Consider the following 16,321-nt stretch of genomic DNA (forward strand, 5'->3'; position numbering starts at 1 on the left):
GAGGGACACTGTGAGGCCATGTTCCCAATTAAAAGTACAAAATGCTAAACTCCATTACAAAGACAGATAGGAAAGTACAACTTCATTGTTGAAAACAATTTCCCTCCTATCAGTCCAAGGATTCATGCATCAATATTGTAGATGAACTGTTAATTACAAAATCAATTAAAATTATTTCTAAAAACAGTCACGCATCCCTGACTCTCAGGGGGGCAATTTGGGCAGAAGGTCTCATCACACTAGGACCGCGCCAAATCACAAAGTCGTCATCCACAAGTAAGCAAAAGCAATCTGGTTTTTCATTTTTCAGCGCGGCTGAGCCCAGCCTGAGATTGATCGTCACATATGGCCCCAGAAAACAAACTGTCAATACCTTGAATGCTGCAGAATTTGAACAAATAGCCGTCCGCCCATTCAAGCCACTCATTGCATCCCATTTAACAGATTTTATTGACAGTTTCCTTCTTGTAATTAAAGGGAAAACTACTGGCCAGCAACCAAGATAAAGTTCAAAGATAGGGTCAAAACAAAAGCAGATGGAGGGGCACGGTGTGACTGTCAATGGTACATAGCATCAGAGTATGTTATTGACACACAGGTATCTAATGATCGGCACGTCATTAAAGAGGGATCTATCCTGAACTTTATGCAAATGCTAAAAGGGACTTAAGACCACAATAAAGCATTAGGAGAGACACAAAAGAAAAAACAACAAAGCAGCAACGATTTTTACTTATCAGACATGGCTTCCTGTTTCAGCACTTTTAAGTTTAAATGTAGAGAAAATTTCTTTCTGTAGTTTTTAACCCCTTCTGCACAGAAGAAATATGCTCAAATGAAAAGAAAGGTTCTCAAGGTTTTCTTTAATTTAAGAAATGGTTAAACCTCTTATTTTCCCAACAAAATGGTAGATGTGAGAAGAATATAACTTTTTCCCCTATAGTATACAGTCAGTACACAAGCAAGCCATCACATACACACCTTATGTGCCTGGATAATGAAACATGGGATCACCAGGCTGGAAGTGATGGAATTAATCTTTTTACAGATGAAGAAAGTTGAAACCTCAGAAATTAAAGAGTCTATATACCAAGATCACCAAAATAAGGAGCAGAACTACAATTTAGACACATGTCTTTGGACTCCAAATCCACTGCTCCTTCTATCATACCTTACTGTCTTGTGAGTTAATAGAGCTAGATCTGTAGTTATTCTTGAGAAGACTGCTTGATACTACAATTAAAAATGTTTTTTGCTCTACAACCTTCCAAGTGTTTTGATGGGCAGTATAAACTTAAAACTCTCCTCCAAGTAGGTAAAAAAGGAAATTTTGTCTACAAGTTGAATTTCCCATTCTTAGCTTTTCAGTATTGTCCAAACTACTTGGAGCAAAACCATGCAGAAGGAGCTAAAGGAAAAAGGAGAGGAAGTGGGTGACATATGAAAAATTGTAGCAACAATTATGCCATTCTGCCAACCTGAATTAGCAAGCGCTATAGCTTTGAGGGTGACAAACTCTTCCTTCTCCAGCTTCATGCTCTTGTATTTCTTTACCAGCTGCAGGATGGCATTGTTGAGGTCAAGGAGGCCTGCTAATTTGGACTGATCTTCATCCATAATATAATCTTCTGCATAGACAAGTTCATCCTCAAAAGAAAGTGATCGGTATACAACTCCAAGGATCAAAATCTCCATCCAAGCACTTTGCAGAAGGCTCATCTGATCAGCCAGAGATAAAGTAGAGAAACCTAAATGGGAAAATGGGCAGAGAAAGTTACTTAAGCATGTTCACATATAGTCATAACTTTGTAATGCGATATTAACTTCATATGGTATGCCAAATATGCCTCAGTATATTATGCAACTCTTAGGGAAAAATAATCCTACATTTTATACTCATCATCCTGGAAAAGCAAACTAAAAATTAAAAACCAGTTTCACCTTATTAGTGGTTCCAATGGAATTTATAGATATGGCAAGAGTCGGGGGGGAAATGTATAAGAAAGAAACAAACTATTTTCTTATTTTGATTTGAACATAAATTATTGTTAGATCTTTAAGTAAAAGAAGGATGTGTTTGAGAGACATTTGATTCCTGGACAATAAATCTGACACAGCTTTCCCTGAAGCCTCATTTCTGAAACAGTTTGAATTCTCTAACTACTGAAATTAAATAATATGAAAGAAGGGAAGGGATAGGGAGGAGGAGGAGGAGGAAGAAGAAAGCATTTTGATTCAACAGTCTAGTAAAATTCAGAGTCACTGACTTAATGAATAAGGGAGAAGTCACATTGCATTGGCAATCTTGTTCCCACTGATGATGACTATGAGACAACTAATACTGTGTCTCTACATTGTAAATTATGGGCTGCTAAGTGGCACATGAATAGAAGAAGGCTCATCTACCTGAACCGAAATCCGGAAACTTGTGACTATGTTATCCTAGGCAAGGCAATCAACCCAGTTTACCTTAGTTCCTCATCTGTTAAATGAGCCTGAAGAAGAAAATGGCAAACCTCTCCAGTATCTTTGCAAAGAAAATCCCAAGTGGGGACATGAAAAGCCAGACATGAATGAAAAATAGCTAACAGCAAGAATAACATAATGACACAATTTTTAAAAGGGATGCTATTCTGATGATTTCAGGCAAGAAAAATCTATAGTTTAAAATGTCTACAGGGACAGCTAGAGGCAAAGTGGATAGAGCACTAGCTTTGGAGTCAGGAGGACCTGAGTTCCAATCCACCCTCAGACACTTAATAATTTCCTAGCTGTTTGATCTTGGGCAAGTCTCTTAACCTCATTGCCTTAAACAAATAAAAAAAAATTTAAGTCTGCATATTGGAATCTCAGTTTCTTTAATCTGAAAATCTCTATATTCTATTTCACATTTGTTCAGACTGACAAAAATTTGTTGCTTCTCAAATAAGCATGAGAATACATAAAAGCTTCATTTAAGGAGGATAAAATAAAACAATGGAAATAAAATAATAAGCCTATTAGAAGTTGTTAGTGAATACACTTTAGGGGAATAAATATAACAATTTTCAGAAAAAGCTACTTGGCCAGTGAGAAGTTAGAGTCCCAGAAAAAGACCTATTTCTTTTTAAATTTGGTATTTTCAGGAATTTGACAGGAAAAAGGACTGTATATTAGAGATGTGTGAACTAATTCTGCAATCATTTTTTCAAATATAATATTTTAAATAGAGTACTATAACTTAATGAATATGCATTTACCTCCTTTTCTTGAAACTTTCTAACAAAATCACTAAAGAAATAACTATATCCTTCATTTTTTACCAAGTTAATATTTCCTGGCAAAGCTGGTTTTTATATGAAATTGGGATAACACTTTGGAATTATGGAATAATAGGTGAAAATAAATGATTTCTTGGCAGTACAAAAAGCCTAGCTGTTTGCCCTTGGCATCATTAACTATAAGTACTAAATAAAATCATCAAAGAGGATTAGTCAAGCTTTTCTTAAGGGGAGCTCTTAAGACATGTATAGAGCTTTTATTTGGTTGTTTATGAAGCTTTCATGTGCTTTGACAAGGTGTTTTCTCAATTGGTTGACTGAGTCCAATTTTCTTTTTTTTTTTTTAATTTGGGATCACCTTTAGATGAAGAAATAGAAAAATTAGTATATCCTAACTCTAATAACCCTGTATACCCTAATTTTGAGGGGGGCATTTTTCAAAACATTTAAAACAAAGATTTAATGCACAGGTGCATTTCCCTCCTTGGAACTGACCCAATGTCACTTGATTTCATTTCTCACTACTGATTGCCAGAACCTTAAAAGGTAACTCCTTCCTATCCGCCACCACCCACCAAACAAACAAAAACAAAAAAAAAAATTCTCAATGTTTATTCAAAATCTAAGGCTAAGAAAAGAGCAAGAAGGAACAGGAAGTGATTATTTTGATTAATTGGCAAAAGAATAAATGATCAACAAAGTTATAAACATGAACGGAAATTTTCATCAAGTCTTCCTTTTCCTGTTTCTTTTCATTTTCCCGAGAACCAGTTTTCCTGCAGCAGCAGATGGACAGAATGTAGCCTGCAGCACCTTCTTGTGACAGCCCTATTCTCCCTCCCAGACACTGCTGTTAGTAAATAGATTTACACATTCTCCAATCTCCACACATCTTTCTGCCGAATAATTAAAAGCAGGATGATTAGTTTATTGAGTGGAAGGAGGAACTTTTTTATTGAGGTCCATCCACGATTTTATCAGGGCCAGCACTTTTACGGTTGTCAGGAGGGTGCAGGCATCCAATTTTTCTTATCTGCCTGATTAATACAAACGCTGTTTCAGGACGCATTAATTAACAGATACAAATCTACGTTCTCATGGAAGGATCAATACAGAGAAGAAAAGAGGCATCAATGTGAATTTAGTGCTGATGATGGAGAAGGTACTCTATTGACATTTACGTGCATGGAAACTTTAAAGTTGCACTCTACCCTCTTTGTCCCTGTGATTTACAAATTAACAATTTTTCAGCCATAACAATGTTTCACACATTTCTGTTGGGTTTAATTAAGCAAAAAGCAATAAAATCAGTTCTGATTTTTTTTAAAGGTGAACCTACAATGTCTTGTGTCAATAGCTGTTTTTCATCCCTCCTGAAAACTTTCAAGTTTTCCTTTGCTCCCCTCCCCTCCCCCAACACTTCTTGCTCCTCTCTGACAAAAATTAAAAAAAATCAAAGAAAAAAGAATAAAAATAAAATTGGGGCAGGGAAAGAAAGAAGATACACTTTGAGGAGTACAGAAAAAAGGCTAACACAAATCTGATGATATTTTCAATTGTATTTCTCAAAAGGAAGATAAAACTTTTGTAAACTGTTTTAATAACACAAAACTTCCCAGAAACAGTATTATGACTGACTATATAAAAAATCTATAGGTTATCTACTCTTTGATTAGAAATAATGTAATCTCAAATATCCATTTTAACCCTTTAACATCTTGCTTCTGGCAGCAAGATGTCAGAGGATGATTTAGGGATACTCAATAGACTCACATAGCAATAAGAAAAACCTTTTACTTAAATGACTCCTAAATGCCTCTGTCACCAGAGTGGTTAAAAAATGTATTTGAGGTTTGATTTTAATTTTGCTGCTTTTGGATAGGATAGTGTATTTGATTTCAAGTAAAAGAAAGCAGAGATTAAATAACTTTTTTGTGAATAGCACAAGGCAGGTAGCTAGAAACCTATAACATAAAGGAAAATGTACTTATTAAGTTGTGTCCATTGTACTCTTGCTATTCCTTAGAAAATGTGACTATTTTCTACAAAAGATAAATTTTTTCAACAATTTTAATTGCATACAGCATACATCACAACACCAAGGTAACAAGATACAAGTTTGAGAACATGGCCATCTAAAATGTTTACTTACTGTGAATAGAAACCAAATGCTTCCTTGTGGCAATGGCTGCATTTCAGATTACGCACAGCCCCTATCATGATCTTTGGCCTGTGACAGGTTAAAGTTTTAAATGTTCAACTCTATTACATTATTTTAAAATACACTGATACTGAGGCACATTTCTTCTTCCCCAGCCACGGACCATTCCATGCATAACAGTGACAACTCTGATCTCTCTTCATCTCTCTCCTGGAGTCAGTGCCATTTAATGTATCTCAAACATTTTGCTACCAGAATGAATCTGTACCTTGACCTGCAGTTAAATAGCATGTTTATCTGCAATATAGTGTGCTCCAAATAAACCAGATGACAGTTGGGAGTAACATCATTTGGAGGAATTGAAAAGCTTCCCAAGAGTCGGGTATCCCTGAGGTAATAGGCTTGAAGGAGGCATGTTTTGTGCCAACCTTCTACCATCTTCTACTAGAAGCTCATGAGCTTGACAGTGATGCCATGGGCCTTTGTCAAGTACACTTTATTTTTTTAACCTGGCAAACTGATGCACTTTGCAGTCAACTTACAAAAAAGGCTAAGCATTTGAAAGTGTGAAGGGCAAAAAATATCTGACGGCTAGTCTTCAAAAATACACTTTCATTTCAGAAAGCATAAATGTTTATTTCCTGAGCTGAGTGTTGACAGAAATAGGCTGCAGTGCAGGCATATGAGTTTAACCCCTGCTAGGCATGCTTTTCTCTACTGCTTTCTTGAACTAGCATTTTAAATCTTCGGGGTGTCTGCTAATATCTGTTAATCATGGCATTGATTTGCCCATTCACAGTTTTTTGACTGTAGCTTCTCTGTTCCACTAAAAATTGACACTTTCCAACAAATAGCATATCATACTAGAACTGTAATTATGCTGTAATGACTCACTAAGATCACTAACGAAGTGCATTGAAAGAGAGAGAGCTGATTGAACTTGATTCTTTAAATAAACCCCATCCAAATAAACCTGTTTACAGAAGGCAGAAAGAAAAGAATGACAACAGCACTGCAGTTTGTTCATAGCTATTGTGGCATGCTCTGATTCAAATGGAATTATAGGTTCTCCAAACCCCAGGTCCAGATTAATCATGACTTTCAAAGCCCATTGTTCTTTTCAAATATCAGTCAATGTACCACTTCTGATCTCTTTCACATGGTACACAATTGTGAGCCATAAGTACATAACATTTATTTTCCTGAAGACCCCTCCTTTCCCTTTCCTTTATTAAGAAGGACTTCATAAACTACAACTCTCTAGGGCCTAGAGTTAAGCAACTGCAGATGGTCAAGCATCAAAATGAGAGCCACAAGAATATACATAATGATATGAAAAAATATTTTATAATTTAAAAAAAATCCAGAGTCAATGATTATCTCCACCTAAATTATTTTTGCTCTTGAGCATTTGTGACATGCCACCCAAGCCATTTCTTGAATTCACATTCTCCCAGTCTATCTAGATTTCATGTGTTTAGATTATGCTTTTATAACTTACAAATGGATTGTGCCAGATGTGAGTAGAACTGAGAAAAATAAGAAGCTAATGTTATTTGTTATGTGAAAAATTTGCTAGTCCTTATGATTTGAGCAGAAGTCATTCCAAATGGGCTTTACTTGCATATTGCAGGTTTTTGAAAGTTTAAAATGGGCATTTCTACCTGTGTGATACTGAGTCAAAATAAGTTTTTAAGGACTGAAAATTAGAGATCAGGGGTTTGAAAATACTTAAAAATGAAAAGTGGATGAATCAACCAACTTCTCTATGTTAATCTATTCAATAGATTAGTACCAGTGAGATAGAGTGAGATAGCCTGGTGATATAATAGATATAGCACTGGAACTGAGTTTAAATCTAGATACTTTTTAAATTATTACTTTATTCAAGATAATTATTACCCATGTGACTTTAGAAAAGTCAACTAAACTCTTTCTGCCTAATTTTTCATACATGTAAAGAGGAAATTGTAAGTACACATATCTTCCAGGGTTGTTGTAAGAATAAAAATGATACCTGTAAGGTACCTAGTATAGTACCTAGAAAAAAGAGGGTGCTTAATAAATGCCTATTCCCTGACTTCCTCTTGCAGGAAAGAGACAACCCTCATCTCTAACATTAGAAATGCAATTAACCACAAGAACCTGAAATCTGAGCCAGGAACCAGCTTAAATATTTGAAGTCTAAAAAAGAAAACAAGAGCAAAAACATTCTACAATACTCTTCCTTTATGTACTTTCAAAAATTTTGACTTGTCTCTTCTTCACTGCTATTAACAGTGAGTATCCCAAGGCTGTGTAAAGTATCTTCTATTCTGCTCTAGGAGGAGAATTCTACATGAATTCAAAGTTTTTCTTTCTTGTAAATGACTTGGGATCCAGACCATGAAGAATTTAAGACTTAAAATAAAGGGAAATTCTTACTCAGTTACACTACATTCTATAAACTCACTGTATTTCTTTCCCTCTCTACCACCTTACCCCCTTTCCTATCTCTTATTTCCTTTCCTTTTCTTCTTTCTCATACTTTATAAGTTTGCTCTACTCACCTAGAGAAAGGGAAATGGCAAGGTTAAGTTTAGTTCATTGATAGAAGGAAAGAAAAAACAAATACTGCTCCTCCTTCATGTTAGCAGTAAGGAGAAACAAGGGAAACCATCTGGAACTGAATATAGAGTTAGATTTGGAGATAAAGAGACACAAGTTTAAATTCAAGCTCTGGCACTACTTTGTATGACCTTTAAAGAGTTACCTCAACTCGTGGTTCTGAACTTCCTCATCAGTAAAATAAAGAGGGGAGGGGAAGTGATCTGAGATCTCTTCTAGCTATAAATTTACAAAATAAGAAAACCCTATGTAGAAAGTCATTTGAAAAAAAAAACAATAATTGCCAGTGTGTAACTTACAGGCAGAAAGGCTTTTGGGACCCACATTAGGAAAAACTGAATACAGAGCATGTAACAACAAAAGTTTTAAAGTCACAATAATAAGGTGAAAAAAATACTTACTGAAATCAATTAGACCCAAGTTTTACTACCAGAAAGAAGACAAATGAAAGATAACAATGTAGTAAAGTAGAAAGATTCCTAGATGAGGAGCCAGCAAACATGGATTCACCTTATGTTTTATATACATGTAGTTTTGACAATCTTGGAACCAATTTATAATTACATAGACATTTAAAATTACATAAATATTCTTAAATTCCCTAATTTTTTCTGTATGGGAGTACTGGACATGAGGGAAACCATTTTTACCAATGTAGGCTGCAACATCTATGAGTGACTTAGTCCTTGGAGGATTGCTTCAGTAATGGAGAGATTAAATGAAATGACTTGCCCATGGTCATGAAACAGTTAAATATGGGGGGGGGGGGGGGAGAAAGACTAGATGGAAAATTTCATCAGAGAAGCAATGTTATAGAAATCTCTCATCCACTGTGATGTGAAATGGAGCAGTTGTTGTTTAGTAAATTTAAAAAAACAAAAAACCATAACAGAATAATATCAACTAAATTATTCATACCTTCACCGTGTCTATTCTACACTGTTTAATTCAGTTACCAAGATGCTGTTTTATGCTTTTAATAAGTTGCTGTATAATTGTCTAAAGATACTTCACCTAGATAGATGTGGGTGTGTGAATATGCCTGTATATATGCTTTGCCAAAATAACTAGACCAGCTCATTCATTTATTTACTTGCTGTGGTCACTCTGCTCTCCATCCAAACATATTTCCTATAGGAATCTGGAACTGCTGTTTCTTCCTCCCCCATCCCACCTCTGCTCAATCCATCCATTTCCTAATAGAAGTCCTTTGCACTAAGGCTGAGTTGAACAAGTTTTTTACTGACTAAAAAAGGGGAGAGGAAAGATAGGCATAAAAAACAGAAATCACATGGGAGCAATAAATAAAGGAAATCTCACTACAGGTAGCACAAAAAAACTCAACTCTCCTTTATAAATATAGATAATATATAGGCTACACCAAGGGGTTTCCACAACAAACACCCTATCTCTACCAATTTCTACTTTGAACTTTATAATTAAAGTTAACCGTTTAATCATACTCCCTAGTTGCTTTTCTCCTAATATTTCAACAAATACACATTCCCAAAAGATTCTAGGTAAGGCAGAAAAAAAAAAGTGTTTTTTTTTATTTAAAAGTGTCTGTAATTAATTTCTCCCAATTTTTTTCCATTTGACACTATTTTGACAGCATATGAATTCATTTTCTCTAACTAAAATTTTTCAGGAATGGAGTCCAGGGAGAAGTGAATTTTATAGTACTGACATTTTATTCCATTCATTGTAGTGTGGTATTGAATGAATGATCCACTACCTGAAAAATTTAAACCTATGTTTCTACATAATTATTGCTTAGATGTTACTGTAAAATGTGAATATTTGTCTTTTTTTAAAGAAATATTAATTACAAACTTACTTGGTTATGATATTTTTCACATGAATCTCACCAAAAAACAAAAACAGTGAGAGTCAAGCAAGGAGATGAAGAGATTCTTCACTTTATCATTATTATTTTCATCTATGAACTAACATCAAATAGATGGCATGGTAATAAAAATGCATTCACAGTGAATGTCCAGCTTGATCCATTAAGAACAATGGATACTTTCTAAGCAAATACTCACTTGTCAGAAGTATTTGCAGCACTGGATTCATTCAGCAATAATAAAGTGAGGTGCCTGGCAATTTTAGAGCAGTAAATGAGACATTTACAAAAAGCAAAGATGGTGCTCGTCTGTCTTGACCTTTTACTGCAGCTGTGCAAAAAAGGTGTTAATGTAATTTAAATGCCATTTAGACATGTTTGAGGTTTTTAAACTGGTTTGTATATACAGCTTTACATAATAATCTTAAGAGGAAAGATTTCTAACTGTCATGTGTTTACAAGCACAGTTATCTTCTCATACCATTATTGCAGCTGGGCAAATCAGAACATGTCCTATCCTAAAAGAAATCATGTAAGAACTGTTAATATGAAACTGAAGAAATTGCATTCATTTTGGTTTCTTTCTAAATGAAAGTTTGGGTATGTGGACACATGGGTAATAAGAGTGTTTTTACTATAGGTTCCAAATCATTCAAATTGTGATATGAGGACCAATAGAGAAAAGTAGGATTTGTTATCACTCAGGGCCAAATAAAGTACTTTTAGCAGCTTTTTTTAAGGTGAGTTTGGAATAGTTATCCACAGATAGCCAAGATAGTTCCAAAATACTCTGGATTACCATGATCTGGATCTAAATGACCCTCTGAAATTGGATTCAAGACTGAAAAATGAGTATTCAACAAATACCAGCTCTACAGGAGTGCCTAATATTATGTTACATGGATAAAAGATAAATTTGTTTCAAGGACAAAAATTATCACATTTAAAAACTGTGGTTATTTTTACCCTCCATGAACCATACATTGACTCATTTCTCCCTTAATCAATATGATATAATTTCCACCTATTTTCAGGCAATTCACTTCTATTATGAAGAATCCATAATTAATTTCTATTGGAAAAAAGTAAATGTTTTGTCCATACCTGAAGAGATTATAGTCTATGTTACAGTATCAGCAGTCTTTCAAAGTTTTAATAGTCTGGCATCTGATAAATTAAGAACAAGCTACTATATATATACATAAGTATATACATTAATGTTTCATTGAAAATTACAAGAATGTTGGAAGAAATTTAAAAGAGTTGTTCTTTACCCCTGAAATATTCTCATGGAAGGAGTAGTCTTCCTCTCCATTGATTGTATTTATATGGCCAGAATATGGAACTCCCTTTTAAAGTTACTCAGATGGATGCAAGTAGAGAGAGACAGAATTCCTTGCATTATGGAACTTATAGGCAAAGGTAGTTTCAAGTCCAGTTTCACTCAGAAAGTTTAGAGATATATACATATAGAGCCAGGGAGAGGCCAACACAGGTCTCAGTTGAATACTTATCATTTCATATTTTAGCTACAGGTTTTGAAATTATGTACAAATCTTCTCTTTGTAGAATAAGGTATTAAGAATTTTTACCCTAATGTGATACTGTATAAATAATCTGAAGAAACATTATCAGTGCTCCTTAGTGTCTCTTGCCCTTTTTTTTTTTTTGAGTTAACAATCAAAGGTCTAGAGGGCCAATTGCAATAGTAACCCATTGGCAACTTATTAATTAGTTTAGAATGAACTGCTGCAAGTCAAATAATCATTTCAAATCTATCTCAGAAGTTCACTGATGTAGGGATGCAAAACTTTAGTCAGAATAAGACATAAAAGTATTTAATTATTAGGAGGAATGAATCATATATCCCTATGGCACAAAGAATAAAAAACTTTGATAGGTCTGGATCCCATTACTCCACATCTACATTTAATTGGTCCATTCACCAAAAATTTTAATCATTCTGAAATCAGGTTGCATCCCAAGTCATTCTAATTTAGATTTTATGCTATTTTTTTAAATTAAATAAATGTTTAATAATGTTCATTATCAAGATTGAGGTTAGTGCTTGTTAGCTAATATAGTTCTAAATCATTATTATCTGGCATTGACTTAAAAGGAAGATCATCATTTCTTCACTAAGAAGGGAAAGTATTCCTTGCTTTTAATTTTTCTCTTTCCCATGCCACTATTCTCTCCACTTCCCAAATAATCTTTCCATTTGTCAAAATAAAAACAAACAAAAAATTTCTCAAAATTTCAACTATGTACAAATGTAGCCAATGTCAAAAAAAGCAGTCCATAGACTGCTTTGCTTTCCAACATGTGCATACAAATAACTATTTAAATACACTCATATCTCTCTGTCTCTCTTCCTCTCTATCTCAAGCCTGTGCCTTCTACAAAAATCAACTTCAAAAGCTCTCCATTGAATGCACAAGTAAGGAACAAGTGTGGTAGCTTTGTAAAAAACCACTTATAGCTATCTCTCATTTTCCTCTCCAAATGGGCAGGTTTGACCCAGAGAATTTCCTAGCTTTTTTAATTTTCTAGTTTTGATATGATCTAAAGGAGTAGGGATTTCCTTAATTTGTTTGGCCCCCTCTTCACTGATTATGTTTTTCCTGCCTCTCAAATAACTAAGATTCTCCAAATAAATTTACATATTCCAAAGACCGTGCTGCTTTCACCACTGGTGAAAGAAAATAAGCAAATGAAGAGGCATCTGTCATTTCCCATGTATGAATTTATTCAGAAGTTGCACTGTTTCCTAACTCAGTTTGAGTAGCATTAAGACTACCTCTGGAGGCACTGTCTTAAGTCTGCAACAGTCCAAAAGAGAAAAAAAAAGCTGCCTGATTCTAATACACCTAATTAGCCATCGGCAGACTCTTAATTGCATACATTAGGATGATTCCATAGTGGAGATTAATTCTAAATATACCCAAGCAGCTGGTTAAGATGCCATGGATTACAGTGTGGACTGTACTTTTCCACTTAATTAGATATCAAAATTAAGCAGCAACAAGCATTTTGACATAACGGGGATCAAGCCGCTGCTTGGCATCCCAAAGCTGCACTAAAGTGACCGCTAAACAGAGCCGCACAGATGGAGAGATATTAAATGCCGCACTGGAAAGTAATTTCAAATAATAAAATATCAATATTTACATTTTAATTACCCCTACTGAGAGCCTCTCTGTCATTTTCACTATTGCCGACGCAGCAAGGGGTAGTGGAATGACATTGCGGCTCTGGCTGCAATGACTATTTTGTTTCCATTAAAGAATGACAAGTGTTTTAGAGGCAGTGACACTCAGTGTGTGAACAAGAATGACAGCAGATCAGAAAATTCCTATTAAGGGAATAAATGCTTCAACAAGAAAATTTACTCGGAGTAGCAACTCCTCCTTAAAGAACATAATCCATTCCAAATTTTCTGCTGAAAGTTTAATAAGGGATGCCCAAGGGAAGTTTTAGACTCCAATGAAATATTAAGATTTGTAAAATGTTTATATGATGACTGCCAATTTAAAAACAATAATGTTTAACATCATCAGATAGATATCTAGGAGTTATATGTACATGAAAGTGATGTTTAGGATATTATTACAGTCGCAGTACATCAATAGTAACATTGAAATTTCGTTGAATCATATAGCTTTAAGTGAACAGAAGGAAATCAGCATGTAATAAACAATAACAAAGTGAGTTTTTTCATAATACTTTCATTATTTTTATTGCATTTGGCATAATAAATAATGCTCACTATCTGGATTCCAATATTGTAGATTTGAGAAACTGCCAAGAATTGATCATGATTTCTATGAGTATGTATGGGTGGAGCCATAATGTAAATACACATTTGAAGTTTTCTCTAATACTACTTAATAGGATGCTGAATATACCCACCAAAATTAAGAACTATTTATCAGATTTGAACCTGAGATTAAGAAAGGAGGGGGAGGGGAGAGGGAGAACATATATTGGATCTGACACTGCATTCACAAAGAAAATAAATGAAAACAGTAAAATTCTTCCTTTGGGGATGACCGCCAAAGTAAAGAGATCTTGAAATAATTTTAATGCCCCAAGATATGAGAGAGTGCATAAGAGAAACTTCTTGGTCAGTATACTATACTGTGCAGTTAAGTGACCCTCTATCTCATAGCCAGCGTTTATTTAATGTGTGGAGATGAACAACCATAAACATGACAAATGGCTATTGCAAGAGACTGAATAGAATTTTCCAAAGGTTGGGGGAGAGAGGAGAAGGTTGGCAAGTGGACAGTTACCAATTTCTTTGCTAGAATGTTTTTGAGAAACTCAATTTTTGAAGTTTAAGCACACTCAAGAATACAGGAATGTTACAATGGAACTGGTATCTAACCAGGAGTTATTTCTCTTTAAAAAGAAGTATCTAGGAAGTCCTTCCTAAGCATCCCTAATGCTTTTTAGGACAAGACATTTCCCCATTTCTCAGCCACTAGCACCTTTTAATTTCTGAAAGAGCTACGGTTGAAAATCTTAATTAATTGTTCCATACTGCTTCAGGATCATTATGCAATGTAATAAAGGCCGTGTAATTATGAAATTTTACAGCCATTACCAAGGCTGATGGCTCGTATTTCATCCTCAGCTGGACCCAATGGCTTTTAGGCACTCAGCTCCCCTTTGATGAACTACAGACAGATCTATCAGGCCCAAACAATATCCAGGCAAGGCAGCTATAATAGCTACCTACAGATGAAGCCATAGATAAAGATAAACTATAAATCTACACACAAATACAGGCACACTGCCTCAGGATGACAGAGAGGAGAGGATGAGGCACTTGGGAAAGGAAGCTGCTTATATGAAGGCAACGATGTGTTGGATTTCTAAAAGGATGTGAATAACCCATCTAAATGTCTCTTCCTGGTAGCTAAAAATCAAATGAATGTAGGATGGATGAAAATACATGCAGGGCAGGGCGTCTAGGTGGCACAGTGGATAAAGCACTGGCCCTGGAGTCAGGAGTACCTAGGTTCAAATCCAGTCTCAGACACTTAATAATTACCTAGCTGTGTGGCCTTGGGCAAGCTACTTAACCCCATTTGCCTTGCAAAAACCTAAAAAAAAAAAAATACATGTAGTGGTGCATGTTTGTAGTGTCGGGAGTAAGAGCATTTTTAAGAAGATAGAAACTGTTCCTATATTCTAACATCTTTGAAAACAAGGGGACATTAGAGGAAGGGAATATCTTACCTCAACAAGTTAGGGACTTAGCATTCACAATTAAAAACTCTGAAGCAAGTTTACAACTCATAAGTTTCTTTATCAAAAAAAAAAGGAAAAAATACATTTCAAATTTTAAAATGAAGCAAGGGAAAGATAATTAAATACATAGATGAAGTAGATAGCAAGGTTTCAGTTTAAAATTGTACTTTGCAAGACTGAAGAATAATGATTTTGTAAAAATGATAAAATTATAATTAGCACAAAGTATTCCTAACTCATTTCATTCCTCGATTTATATAAATACTTTTTCATCTAAAGTTATATATAAAAGGACAAGCTAGAGACTCATTTGATAATAGTAAGTGTTGCTATTCTAATATTAGTTTTCAGATATAGCAAAAAGTTCATGAAACTATTACTTTTAGTTCTCATGCTGCCATCAATTATATGCTAACTATAGTAAATAATAATAATAATAATAATAATAATAATAATAATAATAATAATGATAATACCAGGCAATAGCTTGGAGGAAGAATTTACTTCACTGATCTATAGCTGTATCTCCCTACTATACAGAGGGAAATGAAGAGCACCAGGCTTCATTCAAAAAGGCTAAAGAAAGTGATATCTTTTAAATTGAGGAAATTAGTGATAGTGACTGGACTTGTGATCTCATTGGTAAAAGACAGGGAACTCAAAATTAAATTAGGAAGAGTAATTAAATGTTTAAAAATATCATTGGGAGTATGGGGCAGATTTTTTTTTCTTTTGAAGGGCCCTGTAATTTCATTAGAATTTAGAGTAGACCTGATAAAAAAAAAATTCCCTTTACAAAAACATATTGGCATCTATCTACAACTTGGTTTAGAAAGTTGTCTGAAAGGCTATAACTTGCCCAGGTTCAAACAACTTATGTCTGTCAGGATCAGGATTTGGACTAAAAATTTGCTGATTCTGAAGCCCAATCTACTATCCAATACCTGCCTTTTGGGATAATGTGATGAAAAATGGGGAAAAAATGGGGAAAAAAAAAAGAATTGGACTGAGAATTACAAGATCGGGGTTCTGGCTATAAAATGATTAAAAATAGATTCTTGGGGCGCCTAGGTGGCACAGTGGATAAAGCAACAGCCCTGGAGTCAGGAGTACCTGGATTCAAAACCAGTCTCAGACACTTAATTACTTAGCTGTGTGGCCTTGTGCAAGCTGCTTAACCCTTAACCC

The 16,321-nt window shown here is 34.7% G+C and overlaps 1 protein-coding gene across 7 annotated transcripts in view; it reads right to left on the reverse strand.

The window, feature by feature from the left end:
- ESRRG (estrogen related receptor gamma) overlaps positions 1-16,321 on the reverse strand; it is a 604,123-nt gene that overhangs the window by 11,245 nt on the left and 576,557 nt on the right. For all 7 annotated transcript variants that reach the window (XM_074222676.1, XM_074222674.1, XM_074222673.1 and 4 more), the window contains one exon: positions 1,479-1,748. In XM_074222676.1, the coding sequence (XP_074078777.1) occupies positions 1,479-1,748 (270 nt within the window). The remainder of the gene's footprint in view (positions 1-1,478; positions 1,749-16,321) is intronic.

Source organism: Macrotis lagotis, chromosome 2 (assembly GCF_037893015.1).
Source record: "Macrotis lagotis isolate mMagLag1 chromosome 2, bilby.v1.9.chrom.fasta, whole genome shotgun sequence".
NCBI lineage: Eukaryota > Metazoa > Chordata > Mammalia > Peramelemorphia > Peramelidae > Macrotis > Macrotis lagotis.